This window comes from Gymnoscopelus microlampas (genome assembly GCF_963454915.1).
Source record: "Gymnoscopelus microlampas genome assembly, chromosome: 13".
Classification (NCBI taxonomy): Eukaryota; Metazoa; Chordata; class Actinopteri; order Myctophiformes; family Myctophidae; genus Gymnoscopelus; species Gymnoscopelus microlampas.
Window position 1 is genome coordinate 3,500,311 of NC_139950.1, and position 16,679 is coordinate 3,516,989.

The window sequence follows — 16,679 nt, forward strand, 5'->3', positions numbered from 1 at the left end:
ACACGAAAACACACATAAAGTAAGCCTTGTTTGTGATATAATTTTAACCATTTAATGACCCTTAAACGTACTTGGTAAAAGTACAAAAGTATTGGTATCAAAATGTGTTTAAGTACTAAAATGTTTGAAAATAGCCGATCTACAAGCTCACAACGCGACGCGTTGTGAGCTTGTAGATCGGCTATTTTCAAATAGCCTAGGTATAAAATAAGGCTAAAGTGGTTAATGTATGTTTTATAATGTAATCATTTATATCTGCAAAGTAACTAGTAGCTAAAGTTTTCAAATAATTGTAGTGGAGTAAAAGTACAATATTTGCCCCAAGACTGCACTCTGATCTCTCTGTGTGTGTGTGTGTGTGTGTGTGTGTGTGTGTGTGTGTGTGTGTGTGTGTGTGTGTGTGTGTGTGTGTGTGTGTGTGTGTGTGTGTGTGTGTGTGTCATGCTTTATTCGTATGTCCTTTCTGTAAACTAACACTGCTCACCTATGCAAGACCTAAGAACACATTTTTTTTTAAATATTTGTATTAGCGTTTCCTTGAATGTCACAATGCAACTTTGTCTGTCTCTCTCTCTCTCTCTCTCTCTCTCTCTCTCTCTCTCTCTCTCTCTCTCTCTCTCTCTCTCTCTCTCTCTCTCTCTCTCTCTCTCTCTCTCAGCCCCCCCCCACTCTGAACCCCACACCTCCCATTGTTTGAACAAACCTCTAATTTACATATGTAAGGGAGATTCCCTAGCAGAGAAAAGAGAGACGCATATCCAGGTATCTTAAAGGCATTTTAAGGTAAACAGTCCTCTCCCGCATTCATTGAAATACTCCCACCAATCATTTATGTTTGGTGGGTGTATGCCTTGCCCACGTATCCAGGTATATCACCTTTTTCACCCAGTGCTAATGATGAATGGCTTCACTAAGACACACGTAGCAAGACATGCACATCACTCATATGTCTGGAGCACATGATAGGCTATAAGCAGCCATATTATCACTTCCTTCACAGGTGTTACCAACGATACTAATGAAGGCTCTGTTCCATTTAGTGTAGCACAGTGGTTTCCACGACCCCCATAACTCTGAGAGTGTACACACCTGTAAGGGGCTGTAGACCCACTGGTGTAGCAGAGTGTTTCCAGTGGGCCAACATGCACAATATCAGCCCCCAGACTCTGTTTGACCAGAATGGAACAGAGCCTTCATTAGTATCATTGGTAACACCTGTGAATGGCTCCATAATATGGCTGCTGTGAATAGAGCTTATTGACCAACTGCATGTAACATTTAATCAAACGATAACAAGGAAACCTAGCCATTTCCAGTTAACAGGGCCCCCCCCAGAAGTAATTATGGATGGCACATTGCACGAAACCCTAGCCATTTCCTGTTAACAGGGGGGCCCCCCAGAAGTAATTATGGATCACATTGCACATTGTGGAGTGATTGGCACATTGGCACATAGCAAAGACATATTCTTGGATCAGTTACAGGATGACACAGGGATGTTGTAGGTATATAAACTCTCACTTGCAGGGGGTAGATACTCAAACACATCCTACTTCAGGTAAGAGAGACAATTGCGTTGATCCGATGGGATTGATGTGTTTAGGCGGTTCTGCACCTTTTTGTATCCGTAAATCATTTGTGATTCTCTTGGATGTGGGCATATCTGAATGTTGAATGAAAGTTGCATTCATCCAGTTTACATTTTCTACACATTGCTGTAGTCTGTCTAAATGCCTTTTTGTTGTTGTTTTCACAGGTTTGTGTCTAATCTCCAGGATGTGCACCATGGTATCTGCTGTTCTGTTGGTCCTGTTCATTCAGACTGTTACTGCCAGCCCAGGTAAACTGCCTCTTAATGTCCTTAAATTAGGATATAAATTATGTGATGCTTAACATTATGGGGTCTTGTAACCACAAGACGTGGTTTGATGTAAAGTATTTGCCGACATATTTTCAGATTGTTTAGATATTTGTCACACTCCTGATGTTAAGGACCTGAGGTATCATTAGACAATTTACAAACGAAAAACTATTAAAAATGACGGAAATATACAGTGGGTGACCATTGACTTTGTCGCTTTTCATAAGAGAATCACTTCACTCATTTGCCTCACCCGCTTTGCAGTAAATTTAAGTTCCAAATACTACCACAAGGTGCCGCTTTGGAGTCACTTTTTTTGTGACAGACAGACAGACAGACAGACAGACAGACAGACAGCCAGACAGACAGACAGACAGACAGACAGACAGACAGCCAGACAGACAGACAGACAGACAGACAGACAGACAGACAGATAGATGTCTTATATTATTATTAATAATAATAATAATAACTAGCAATAATTACGTGTGCTTAGAGCGTTTAAATTGGGTTTTCTGTTCAGCGTCGGGCAGTCAGGAACGCATCTCTGTCATTTTAGAAATGTTCAGACACACATTGGTTTCTGTCTGTCTGTCTGTCTGTCTGTCTGTCTGTCTCAAAAGTCCGTGGACAGACAGACGTCTTATATGTTGTTTTTTTTTCGCATCAATTTCTGTATAGTAGGATTCTACCTCTTCCCTCTGTAAATGAAACAGTGCAGTTAGTGTAGCGGTTAAAACTGATGGCCGGCGATTTTACGACCCGGGTTCGAATCCCACGCTATAAACATACTGACCTGCTATTTTTACTTTTACTTCTACTCCACTACATCTCAGAGGAAAATATTGTACTTTTACTCCACTACCATTATTTGAACGCTTTAGTTATAGTTACTTTGCAGATATAAATCATTACATTATAAAACATACATTATTTGCCCTATTTCACATAGTCTATTTGAAAATGGCCGATCTACAAGCTCACAACGCATTGAGAGCTTGTAGATCAGCTATTTTCAAACATTTATTTGCCAATACTTTTGTACTTTTACTTTGATTGAACTCAAGTAACATTTTGAGTTCATGACCGTAACAGACGACCGTCATGTGATCCATGGCCAACAACGAGGCGTTTGTTTTCATTCTTATAAGACCGCGTGGCTCATTTATATGCACGTGAAAGTAACTAAGCGGAAAGTAACTAAGTACATTTACTCCATGTCCACTTGTTGCTGACGGTGGTAGTGTAGGAGCAGCGCTGTAAAAGCCCCAAGCGTCATCGGTGCAGGAAAGATGCGTATTTGGTTGTACACACGGAGACGCAAGGGTGGCGTTTTCAGTCGGAATTCAAATCATGATGCAACACTTTGTGAGCTTGTAGATCGGCTATTTTCGCTATTTTTATGGGACACTGTTGTACAACAAAGTAGAATTCATTTGTGAAGAAAGAAAAACCCATTAACAGTTGAAAATAGCCTACACCAGAGGTTTTCAACCAGTGGTCCGGGGACCACCAGTGGTCCTTGAGGGGGTTCCAGGGGGTCCCCAGCCAAATTAATAGTTAGCAACCAAATTGACCCTTATGTGTCTGTAACTCTTAATGTACAAATGGAATCAAATGGACCCGTCAGGGTCCATTTGGTTCCATTTGTACACTCTCAGAGTTAAATGAACACTGATGATGATGATACAGTGTAGATTGGGACGCCCAAGAAATCTAAATGGTTGAGTCCCTGGCATATCTTTTCAAATGGGGGTCCCTGGGCTAATATGTGTCAATTTGGGGGTCCTTGATGGGAATAAGGTTGAAAACCACTGGCCTACACCATTTCTGCCCATCCCTCTAACTTCATGTAGGCGCATTAAAAATATCAAAATTGGCCGCTCTGAATTTGTATCTGAACAAATACTTTGATAGAAGAGATAGGCCTACAGAGGTACTGTAGGGGGGAGGGGGAACCTGATAGCAGAGTTCCTCACTTGGCTTATTTGGAATAGGCTGCATGTCATTAACATAACCGGTTTGGCAAGAGACTGGGCCAGTGTTGTAGGCTAGTGCTAATTTTGGAAGTGGGGGAGCAAGGTTCTTGAGCGGATTGGAGTTTTTTTTTTGTTACTTTATTTCGGTTTTAGGGTTAAGCTCTGATCCACCCGTCCCCCCCTCCCACGAAAGCCCCCCGACCCCCCGCACGCAACCACTCCGCCGCGCTGCGCCAGGCCGCGCTGCGCCAGGCCGCGCTGCGCTAAAACGCACTGTCTGTGCCTGTGGTGGCCTACTGAAAGCTAATAACATAGTAGTATGACAAGGGTGCAATTATATTCAATGATATTCAATTGTTTTGTGGAAATCACATGGCTCATCATGCTTAATTAAAGAGAGACTCACTTGCCTTTTCTTAGTGCTTTTCATTGTTTGGACAGAAGAAATTGTAAACATTTAGCCAATATTCGATCATCATTAAATAACAGACAGTGAACTGGTAAACTGGTGACAGCATGTCATGGATAGCACATTAATTCTTAAACAATATTGAGGAGGAAATAAGTATAAACGAGGAAATAAAATAAAACAAACCAAAAAGACGCCAATAACCCCTGTCTTATAAAAACTGCCAAAGTGGGTCGGGGTTATCTGACATGACAGGCTGTGCCACTTTGGTTTTTGTGCTTTCTGCCGTGCGATGTGCTCGCAGCCAAGTCTTGACAATAAGGCTCTGGATTCCAGGACCTGAGCGGAGGTCCATGCTGTCTAATAAACATCAGAGCCGACATGCAGTCGCGAACGGAGTGATGTTATTATGAGGTTCAATGTTCATCAAACTAAAGCCGCACACGCATTCTGCCGAGCTGCATGGAATGAGCATATTACAGTTAATAAGGGGTACAAGTGCAGCTGGTACCCTTCCCCCTCCACATTCTATGTAGGCCTAGGCATAGTCCCTAAAAGCATTCACTGAAGATGTTTCGAAATCTCACCTGCACAACCCAATATTATGCTGTTGTTACAAATGTAATGCAGTAAACATGAACGTAGCGTTAACCGTGGTGATGTGTTGGATAATATTCACCCGCAGCTGGTTTTAACGAGACAGCAGCGTATATGAAAATGCTTCACAGATGATCCGATCATCTTTATTTTTAAATTGATGATGAAAGCCGCACACGCAAAATGGGGGTCCCCAATATGGTTATTTTGGGGGGTCATGGCCTGAAAAAGATTGAGAACCCCTACTTTGATGCATCTCTCTCTCTCTCTCTCTCTCTCTCTCTCTCTCTCTCTCTCTCTCTCTCTCTCTCAGAGAGAGAGACCTTGTCTTTGTACAGAGAGACAGAGAGAGAGAGCGCATCTGGATAAAAGAGACTTTGTCTTTGTATATAGAGAGAGAGAGATAATTAACATAACCGGTTTAGCGATGAATAGACTGGACAAGGAGCACATGTCGTTGAAGAGTTTTTTGGTTTGCAGTTTACTTAAGTAAAAATATCAATACTGCAATGTAGAAGTAGCCTACTCTGTTACGAGTAAAGTATATATAGTAGGCCTATATTATATTAATTTCTCTCTCTCTCTCTCTCTCTCTCTCTCTCTCTCTCTCTCTCTCTCTCTCTCTCTCTCTCTCTCTCCCAAAAATAGACTAAAATGTTAGAAAATAGAGTTGCATCGCGACTCTTTGTGGGCTTGTAGATCAGATTTTTTTGCCTATTTAATAGCCACGCTGAAATTGCATCTGAACAAATAGCCTGCCGTGATAGACCCCCCCCCGCTCAAAGAAAGAGACACACGGCATAAGTGCACACACAGAAAGCACAGAACGTATGACCCCAGTATATATTAAATATATATATATATATATAGTGCCACTGAACCACCACCACAGAAATACAATTTGTCAATTCAAATGAGCTATTGGCAAGAGAAAAAAATACGTTTATTTTCCCGTCTCGTTTTATCAATTAAGACGTTAAAATTAAACTAATGTTAAGCTCAGCATCATGCTATCTAACTTTATTTGCTTAATATTTTGCTTAATATAAATGTCACATCTTGTACTGTAAGCAACAGACAGGATCTTTCTCTGTCTTTCTAGGAAAAACAGTGCCTAAAAACCCCAAAACAAACAATTTTGCTATTCAAATGAGCTATTGGCATGATAAAACATACGTTTACATTTTCCAAAGCAAGTGTCAAAACATAATACAAAAGTGTAAAGTAATGTATGTACAGTTTGGAGAGGATATACAACAGTATACTAGTAACAAATATATTCTTGCTGTCTGCTGTGGGCTGTAGGCAGCTGTAGGCAGTAGACCGCTGCTGCCCCTAGTGGCACAGAGTGGAAATCATACATGCCCTGCATGAAACGCATGAGAAGAATGAAAAAAAACGACAAAGTCAATGGTCACCCACTGTAGGAGGCATAACTTATAGATCCTTGAGGTACATTTTCTCAGCATGAGGAAAGGCATATGTGTAAGCTAGTTTCATGCTGTAGGTGCCTGCCCGACCACTTCGGTCTGCCACCTCGGGGCGACTGATTGCCTCGTCACTCAAGGTATACTCTTGGTTGCTTGTTTTTGCAGAAAATGCACTTAAGACTTCTGGTGATTAGTAGTTTTCGTTCCCTACCTATATGGTGTTGAATACACTTATTGTAAGTCGCTTTGGATAAAAGCGTCTGCTAAATGACTGTAATGTAATGTAGGTCAAACAAAGAATGCCACATGCCTGTTCAAAGTTACTGTGCGATGCGATGTGAGAGTGCAGTCTAGCCAACTCCAACTCTGGACTCCTGAATCGCTGCCCTCCACACTCTCCTATCTAACATCAGGGTCTAAGCTGTCGTGCCGCAGTGCATCTACGTAGGTGGTGCACTTCTTGCCTTTCCTGGCTTTGCCCTTGGTTGGCTCCCACAGTGTCAGTTTGTTTGCCACTAGTTCCGAGTGCCCTGCCAGGCTCATCCTTCTCTCTCTGACTTGGTCTGTATTTGTAATGTATTTTCAATCAATTACTGTACCTCGCCCTTGGGCCACCTGGAGTAAGATTTGCTGTATGGCATGCATTACCCTCTACCATGGTGCAAAGTCTTTAAAAAAGTTTTTTTTTATTAAAACAATAATATGTGTCACTAATGGAGGGTTCAGGGGGCCCTCCATTTTAATTTACGTTTTAATTAAATTTGGCAAAGGGCACTTTTTCGTACAATGCTTGGCCCCCATTATTGCTGCACGCACGCACGCACGCACGCACGCACGCACACACACACACACACACACACACACACAGCACCACTAGCCAAACAACTTCAAAGGCAGGGAGGTTTGTTTTGAAAAGAATGACAATGTTTTATAACTTTAAAGTTTTTAATGTTAACATTTGTGTTAACATTAGTTAGTTAACATTAGTTTTACCTTTAACTTTTCAAATCAATTAATTAAAGGTGCAGTGAGTGATTTTCTTTTGTTAAAGCAAGGGCTAAATGCCTCTATATTCTGATAGTAGTCATTGCTATAGAATGCTTGTTCAGTAACAGCGGTCTCCCTGTCTCTCCGGCTCTTTAGTAAACAGAAGACATATTTTCAGGTTAAGATACATATTGTATCCAATCAGTACAGAGAACTAGGATTCACAGGATCAGAAATGACTAGTGGCTCCCAAACCTTTTGGGTCGTGACCCAGAAGATAAAGTCCTGCCGGGACCCAGACTAGTGAAAATAGCCGATCTACAAGCTCATAACGCGTCGTGATGCGATGCGTTGTGAGCTTGTAGATCGGCTATTTTCAGTACTTCAAAAAACAATTTTAATGGATTTTGTTATGGATTTTTTTTCATGAATAATTGGGGGGAAAAAGAAAAAAGGAATTGAAAATCTTTTGACATTGTTTTTTATTTCTTTAAATAAGAAGTAAAAAAAAAGGGATATTTACTTGAGCGGCGACCCATAAAAATGGGTCCGTGACCCACACATGGGTCCCGACCCATTGTTTGGGAGCCTCTGCATTAGAGGATCGGCCCAGGTTAGAAGGTTTGGGGATAAAACAAGAGAGGCGCGAGGTTGAGATGGTTTGGTTAATTCAGTGACGAAGGACATTGTTAGCCTCATAGCGTAATTGCCTGACTGTTAGCCTCATAGCATAATTGCCTGACTGCTAGCCTCATAGCATAATTGCCTGACTGTTAGCCTCATAGCATAATTGCCTGACTGTTGGCCTCATAGCATAATTGTCTGACTCACTTTTTGGTCAAATTGACATGTTTGCCAGCTTTACTCTCCTAACACTCATTGTGTGCCTGATTGTCTATGTCCTCAGAATGCTTGTTACATTACAAAATGACTCATTGAAAATGAGTCATTTCAAGTCAACTTTTTGACTTAGGCAGACATTTGTTTGAATGTAACACGCATTCTGATAGGCTGAGGGCATGGGCAGTAATGCAGGATGAATCAGCAGTTTTAGGAGAGTAGAGTTAGGCAGATTGAAACAGTGGTGGAAAAAGTACTCGCATTTTGTACTTAAGTAAAAGTAGCAATACTGCAATGTAGAAATACTAGTAAAAGTCTGGAATTCAAAATTTACTTGAGTAAAAGTACAACAGTATTGGTATCAAAATGTACTTAAAGTAGAAAGTACTCATTATGAAAATAGCAGATCTACAAGCACTGAGCTTGTAGATCGTCTTTTTTCAAATGGCCGAAATGTATATAGGGCTAAGTATTGTTGTACAATATTTGCCTCTGAGATGTAGTCGAGTAGAAGTAAAGTATTGAAAATTGGAAATACCCCAGTAAAGTAAAAGTAACTCAAAATTGTAATTAAGTACTGTACTTGAGTACATGTACTTAGTTACTTTCCACCACTGGATATAAATACAGGCAGATAAACATGACTTAGGCAAAATTAGTTTTTTTTTTAAACTTTCTGTCAGAAAGTGTTTTTTTTTGTTTAGTCTCTCCTGAAAACCTTAAAAATATGAGTTAGGCAATTATGCTATGAGGCTAATGACATGCAGGTGGTTGAAGTGACCGAGGAAGATGCAGAGAACAGAAGCAGATGGAAACAGATGATCCGTTCATGCCAGTTGCAGGATAAACAAGTAAAATTGGAGGTGATGAAACAAAAATAATGAGTAGACAGAATTGGAATTGGAACACTATAACATTGAAGTTGATGAAACTGGTAGGCTACTCTCTCCTGACTGGGTGAAACTGGCAACCCACTCTGAAAATGTACTTTCTGTTGACTAAAGAACTGGAGGGGCAGGGACACCGCCGTTACTGAACAGACTGTTACTTTCAGAGTGTTAAACTTTTCACACGCAACAAACCTTTGTTTTAACCAAAACATATCACTTACACTAACTTTAATTTGAAAATAAATGTTTCTTTCTTTCTCTTTTTGTAATATGAATACAGCCGAAACCCTACATGAGCCTGAGCAATCTGTGACGAATGAAGACCGACCCGACCCGAACCCCTCGGGTCCCATCGCGCCCCGACGGGTTCGACGTTGGTTTGATAACTGGTTTAGTGGTGATGGATGGTCATGGTGGTTTTCGTGGGACGATCCAGGAGGTGAAGCTAGCTCAAATGGTAACTATAACTATATTAATTGAAAACTTCCGGTAGCTCTTCAAGGTCCCTAACCACAAATAAATATGTGTTACCATCTTTACATGATTCTCTTTAGTTTAATAAAAACAAACCCCATAAAATCATCCGCAAGATAGCTGGGGTACAACTTGAGAGTATGACATCAATGTATGAGACCCGGGTACTTATAGGAAGGGGAAAGATATTACTGATAGGACGCACCCACTATACAGCAAATACCACCTTTTACCATCAGGACCGCGGAACACAGTACCCAAGTTGCAAGTATAGGACTTCTGGAAAAAAACAGGCCCTATCTCAGTTCTGCACATAATGTGTAATGTGATATGTGATGCCTTTCGAACTAGGACTGGTAGCATATTCCATTTTCCTCTCTGAGGTGTCTTGTAGTAGTACTGTCAATATATTGTAGCATTGTCAATGTTATTATATCCCTTATTATTATCCCTAAACTTCCCTTATGTTATTATCATCCCTAAACTTAATAGCCGTATTTTACTACTTTAAAATAGTTCAACTAGCCGATCTACATTGTGAGTTTGTAGTTCGGCCATTTGAACAATTTAAAAGGTTTTACAAAATAGTAAAAAAAATTACAAAAAAGTTTAGGGATAAGGGGTAAGGTGGCGCACAAGATAGGGCCCATAATGTCTCTGTAATATCATGGTATTTCTAGAAGGCTGAGTCATTTTCTATATTAAGAGTAAATCTTTCCTCTTTTCAGATCTTGAATGTGGCCTGAGTGAAATCCAAGTTGGCCTGCAACTGTCTAGCCTGGTGACCCATGGGATGGATGGATTCTCCGGTCACCTGGTCGACCGCAGCTGCACAGATTTCACAAAGCGTGATGGGATAGTATGGTACCAAGTGGCCCGTCAGGCTGACACCTGTGGAAACACACTGACTGTGAGGATTTGTCTGCTAATTTGTGTCTAATCTCACGTGACTGTGGAAAATAATTCAATTCAATTCAATTTTATTCTCAATTTCTCTCCATGTCTTCTCATGTTGCATGACTTCTTTTTACAGTATTGCTGATTAGAGTTCTGTTCAGATGGCTACTGTTGGCCAGACAGAGACAGATTCCGATCACTGTGTGTTTTATTAATCCACGGGAATTTATTATATGAAATGCATTCTATTAATACTAATTAACTACATTTTTGTGAGAAGATTACTGGTGAGAAGATTACTCAGGTTGTCCATTTAACCTCTTGTCTTTCAGACCAACAGCACTCATGCCATCTACTCCAACACTTTAGTTGTCTACCCAGCAAATAACACCTCATCAAGTCTTCCAATGAGTTTTCCCTTCTCCTGTGTCTATCCTCTGGACACAGAGACCAGCCTAGAGGTGCCAGCGGCGGTGGCCATCGGACCAGTCGGTCGGTAAGTAACGTAATTTATAGACGGTTTAATGTAAAGGTTTGTTACCTTACTACTTACCTGTTAAGAAAACAATAGTAATAGGTAGTTAACACCCGGATTGGGCACATTTTGCCCAGTCTGGCCCGTGACCTAAAATGAGTGTGACATGACCTGGTGTTGTAGGCTACAGCGTAAGGTGCAGCGGCTGGTTAGGTTATTACACTACACTGCTTTGTTTTTCAAGTGATATCCTGAAATGAAATGATTTGTTCTAATACTACAAAATAGTCAAATGTCATATTGTTTTTAGTTCCAGGGTTCAAAGTGCCCTTTCAGGTCAGGGTCCACACGCCAGAGCCTCCATGTCCTTGTTCCACGACTCCAACTACACAGAGCCTTACCCAGCAGGCCCGGTCACCCTGCCACTGGGTTCTGCCCTGCATGTAGGAGTGTCTGTAGAGCAGACCGAGACTGAGCGCTTTGCGGTCGTTCTGGACAACTGCTATTCCACTCCCTCATCCAACCATAATGACTCCAGGCGACACTTCTTCGTCCAGAACAGGTACGTCTTGATCCTCAGCAGTTGGTTTATGCCAAAAACAAAACTGAACAGAATAGGCCCTATGCACAGCAGCCATATTGTATGACATTCACAGGTGTTACCAATGATACTAATGAAGGCTCTGTTCCATTCTGGTCAGACGAGTCAGGGTGCTGATATTGTGCATGTTGGCTCACTGGAAACACTCCCAAATGGCCCTTTACGGGTGTGTAACTCTGAGAGTGTACAAATGGAACCAAATGGACCCTTACGGGTCCATTTGGTTCCATTTGTACAATCTCAGAGTTATGGATGTCGTGGAAATCTGAAATTCAAAAATCTGAGAACTACTGTGCTACACTAAATGGAACAGAGCCTTCATTAGTATCACTGGTAACACCTGTGAAGGAAGTGATAATATGGCTGCTGTGCATAGAGCCTATGTCATACTGACCAGCATCATGAAAACATCTTTCTTCCAGGTGTGCTAGCAATCGTGGTCAGGTGACGGTGGATGAGAACGGCTCGTCCCTCCAGGCTCGTTTCTCTGCTCAGCTCCAGGTCTCCAAACGAGGCGTCTTCCTTCACTGCAGGCTCCACCTGTGTGACCAGACGACCTCCACCTGCTCTCCTGTAAGTCTCTCACTACCTCCCTTCATGAATGTTACTGCAGATTGCTTTGAAGTGCTGGTGTTCACTCAGCTCACTTCCATTGCTACATCTTTTGCAGGTTTGCTCGGGGAGGAAGGCCCGTTCAGTTTCCAGTGCCATGAACCAGCCTCTCACCATCGGACCAATCACCTGTGAGTATTAAAAAGCTGTGATTATGAACTTTTATGTTCCATTAGGGCCTCACAATAGAATCTGTACATAACTGTAGTCCCAGGTTCCCGAAAGTTGCATAGTACACATTTCCTGTTCCGGTTTCATTTTCCCATATAGCTTTAATTTATTGGCTCCTTCAGTGTTTCTGGTTCAAATCTGCTGCCAAGCTAATCAAACAAATGGCAAAATGACACGGAACAGGAAATGGGTATGCCACTTTCGGGGAACTGGGACTACAGAGTTAGAGACCAAAGGTCTACAGATCACAGATCGGCCCCTTTTCCACCAAAAGAACTTTGGTTCTTGGAACCGTGGTGCTGTCACGGAACCGGCTGCCAACCGACCCACGTTTCCACCAGTTTTAAGAAGAACCATTCTAATTGGAGACGGCAGAGAGTTAGAGAGCACCCAGTTGACACTGGTTTGATGAATTGGAAGTTACAGTTTTCCTTTTCTTTTCTTTTTTTTTTAATGATGATTTTTCGCTTGCTTTTGCCATTGTTTAAATCGCATCTGCATCTTCCAACCTGTAGAATAGTGACACGCCCACTTTGGTTCCCAGTTCAGGGCAAGAAGAATTCTTTGGTTCCATTTCTGAACCAATTGTTAGGGTTTTCAACCAATTCATTGTCAGTGCAAACACTCTGAATTGGTTCAAACGTAGGCGGGAAAGAAGAACGGAACCGATTCAACCTGGGTGGAAAAGGGGCCTTTTAGAGGCAGTATCTGCTTGGCCTGGGGAGTTTTATGAGCTTCATCCAGTACCCAACCGACACCAATGTTGAAATGTCTCAATGGAAGTGTAGGGAGACCAGCTCCAATTACTGCAGATGTACTAGTTTTGGGTTGAAAAATATGTTATATTTAAATTAAAATAAGTTCCGGACGAAGTATATTTATCTCACTGGGATTAATAACCTTTTCCTTTGTTATCCTTTTTTTGTCCCCCGGATCTTCAGGGAAAAATGTGGCGGGCTGAACCAAAAAACCTTCAATGATGCCAGGAGTCCCAATATAAGACTTCATTTTTTTGAGATGTGATTTCTGTGATTCATATTAATACTTAACAAAATCAGTATTTATTTTGTCAACATTTTTAAAAATGTTCTGATGATTTCTATTATATATATTATTATATTATATATTATGTATATTTTCTATATAATATTCAACAATCAAATCCCAATCAATAAATAAAATACTTGAGCATTCATTTCTGTCTCTTTGTGTTTCCTCTTAAGTGATGAGAGTGTGTATACAATCTATTATGTACCAGTAGTGTCTCAGAGCCTCAGCCTGATGACCAAAAGCCTAATATCTCTCCCGTTTAAGGGGGAATTAATTTCCCTATAGGCAAGTGCATGGGTTTTCTGTGTAGGTATTGCATGTGGTCCCCGACCATGCATTTAGTAATGTAGGAAAGTGAAGATTTGTATTGTATTTTATTGTATCGACGACTTGTGCAGTAACAGTGCAGTACATGACCTGGTGATGATGTATGATGAATGTTGTCAGTTACTGGAAATCGGACGTCAATAACTTCCACGGAAAAGTGAGTTAGAATCTCAAGGGAAACGGTACCTGAATGCCTGGTTGAGTCACCATTATTAGGACATGTGCCCATCATCAATGGCATGTGTCTGCTCGCTAATACATAAGTTTCAATGAATCAGTTAACATGAGTTTAATATGGAAGGTTGAAGGGTAGGGTAAGTGATATGTTTTGGTAAAAACAAAAAGCTTTATGTTAAAAGGTTAAAGCTCTATATTCTGATAGTATTCATTGCTCTAGAGTGTTTGTTCAGTAACAGGAGTTTCCCTATCTATCCAGCTCTTTAATAATCAGGAAATACATTTTCAGGTAGGTGACAACATTTCAGCCAATCAGGAGAGGTGACCCATTTATTAGCTTCATTTTGATAGTGATCCAGTTCCAATTTTGTCAGCTCATTTATTTGTGTCACCACTTCCAATTTCACTTGTTTAATCTGTATCCTGACTGAGTTCTCTATCCTGATTGGATACAATTGGTATCCCGATGCATTTCCTGTTTGATAAAGAGCTGGAGAGACATGGAGACTCCTGTTACTATCAGAATATAGTCATAGAGCTATTTAACATTTATTTCAGCCAAAGAAAATCACTTACCCTACCTTTAAGACAACAGAATAAGGGCAACCATGGGAAAGGAATAGATCAGTGGCTCTCAATATTTTAAATAATGACTGTTAAAGGAGGAGTTCACCCAAAAAAATACTTATTTTCTATCAATTACACACCCCATGAAGCCTTGATTTCATGGATTCATTTTTGTTTTTGTGGCATTCCTAAGACAATAATTTGATGACCGTGTGTATTTCCGGTAGGAGACACAAATAATCTACTTTGTGTCTCCTACCGGATACATTAGCCGGTAGGAGACGGGAATCAAATTATTAGCTTAGGAATGCGACAAAAACAAAAAATAATCCATGGATTCAAGGCTTCATAGGGTGTGCAATTGATAGAAAATAAGCCATTTTTTGGGTGAACTCCTCCTTTAAGGGCTTGATTTAATTCACCTCGAATTAACAAATGAAATTAAGCCCTTAACAGTAATTATTTAATGTCATGCTTCTTTCCCCACACCACGCCCATATCCCCCCTCCCAGCACAACAGTGGTACGTCCCAGGTTTATTTTCAGTTAGGGTGGTGGTCCCTGGTTCATTGTACGGATATACTAAATTAACTACATTAACTCAGTATAAACCCATCCACACAGGGAACTGTTTATGCCAGAGTATCAGTGAAAACCACTCAACCATACTACAATGCAATAAACCCAATCAATAACAAATTGTCTTTTTGTCATTTATTTATTATAAACACACTCATACACATACAAACAAACTTCTCTCTAAACTGTGTACAATATAAACTATGACCAGCCCGTGTACTCCACACACGTGGCGTAAGCATATGGCTTGGGTTAGCTAGCTAGCAGCTGTAGCAGCAATGGTAGCAATGGCAGGAATGGCAGGTTATTTTACTGTAAACCACAGAAACACAAAGAAACACAACATCAATAACAGAACACATTAACAACTGCACAACCCAAGTAAATAAACATAATAACAGTACTCTACTGTACATCACACATAACACTTTTATACACATGTGACGAGGGTGAAATGAGGGGTTCTTAAAAATGTTGTAATTGTTTTATTGGTGGCTAATGTATAACTGTTTTCCTCATTTAACCCCACCATCTTATTAATTGTGTGTCATTATATTTTGCACTGTATTATATTTTTACAATCGTTTTCCCCCGGCTCATTCATTGAGAGACATTCACTGGCCGAGCGGCAGTCACGTGGTCACGCCCAAGGCCACGGTCATGGCCAATGTCCCGAGACAGCACGTCACCACGGGCGAATGACAGGAGAGGAGGTGTGGTTTCCCAGGTACAAGAGAGGAGGCGGGACAGTTGAAGGGAGACGCAGAGCCCAAGAGAGAGCAGAGTGACACTAGGGAGAAGGACAGCAGCAGGAGAGGTTGGGTACAGAGACACGGAGCAGTGAACGAATACGTGAGCGTAGACACACCAGCCACCTGGCAGTTTGGAAGCCGAGGTGTGCCTACCTACGAGGAAAAGGAGTGAGGAAGCAATCGAACCGAAGGGGAGGAAGAGAGCGAGACTAGACCATAAAAGAGATGACCATATGAGACGAGTGAGACCAGACCATAAAAGGAGCGCTGAGACGGAAAAGTGGCGATAAACGTTGCAGGCGCAACTAACTCAGCGCCAGGTGTCAAAACCTGGCTGGCGAGTGAGTATTCGAACAACGCAACGTTTTTATCCTTGTACAACCACTGACTGAAAGCGATGCTGTATGGTGTAAATGCACAGTAAACTGGTCCAAGTTTCCATTACTTTCAGGCGGAGAGAAGAAGAAAAGAAGACAAAGACGACTGGCCTAAAATCCTCTTCCCTTACCCCCATATATGGACATGCAGAGTTTCCCCTGAACCAAACCCGTGTTGAGTATCCAAAAGCACTTTATTGGCACCGCACTTTACTGTTGAAGTAGTTGTTGCATAGAACCCCTGGTGACCCAGCCTGCACATTTTGCACAACTTTACAATTCATTTTATAGTTGTTGTGTAGATTGTTGTTTTGTGTTTAGATAGGTTTTATTAGTATAGTTGTTTATTTTGATTGTTTTTATGGCGCAGATGCCACCTGTTTAGGGCTAATAAATGATTTACTTACCTTTGATCCATTGTATCCGTGTCCAGTTCCTCAAGGGATTTCTAAGTGTGTATTCTCAAAACCAAAGTATTGAACTTACCAGTAACTCGAACCTGTGAAGCCTGTGAAAGAAGTAAAGTGTATTCAAAAGGGGACTTTCCCTCTATAACAAAAGTGGCGTAGTCGACAAACAACCAAATTCAGATTGGACTCACAATAATTACGCACCCAGCACTTTATTG

General features: G+C 41.2%; 1 protein-coding gene and 1 long non-coding RNA gene across 2 annotated transcripts; both read left to right on the forward strand.

Annotated features, from left to right (window-relative positions):
• The first annotated feature begins 1,527 nt into the window (after positions 1–1,527).
• On the forward strand, positions 1,528–9,442 carry LOC311058291. Its single transcript, XR_014602041.1, has 3 exons — positions 1,528–1,558; positions 1,757–1,840; positions 9,274–9,442. It is a non-coding gene; the product is annotated as an uncharacterized lncRNA (long non-coding RNA).
• A 758-nt stretch (positions 9,443–10,200) lies between these two features.
• On the forward strand, positions 10,201–13,418 carry LOC311059111 (pancreatic secretory granule membrane major glycoprotein GP2-like). Its single transcript, XM_084076746.1, has 6 exons — positions 10,201–10,377; positions 10,697–10,860; positions 11,150–11,401; positions 11,863–12,013; positions 12,111–12,183; positions 13,165–13,418. Exons 1-6 carry the CDS (start codon positions 10,261–10,263, stop codon positions 13,182–13,184), a joined length of 777 nt encoding a protein of 258 aa, XP_083932872.1. The 5' UTR covers positions 10,201–10,260; the 3' UTR covers positions 13,185–13,418.
• The last annotated feature ends 3,261 nt before the right edge of the window (positions 13,419–16,679 follow it).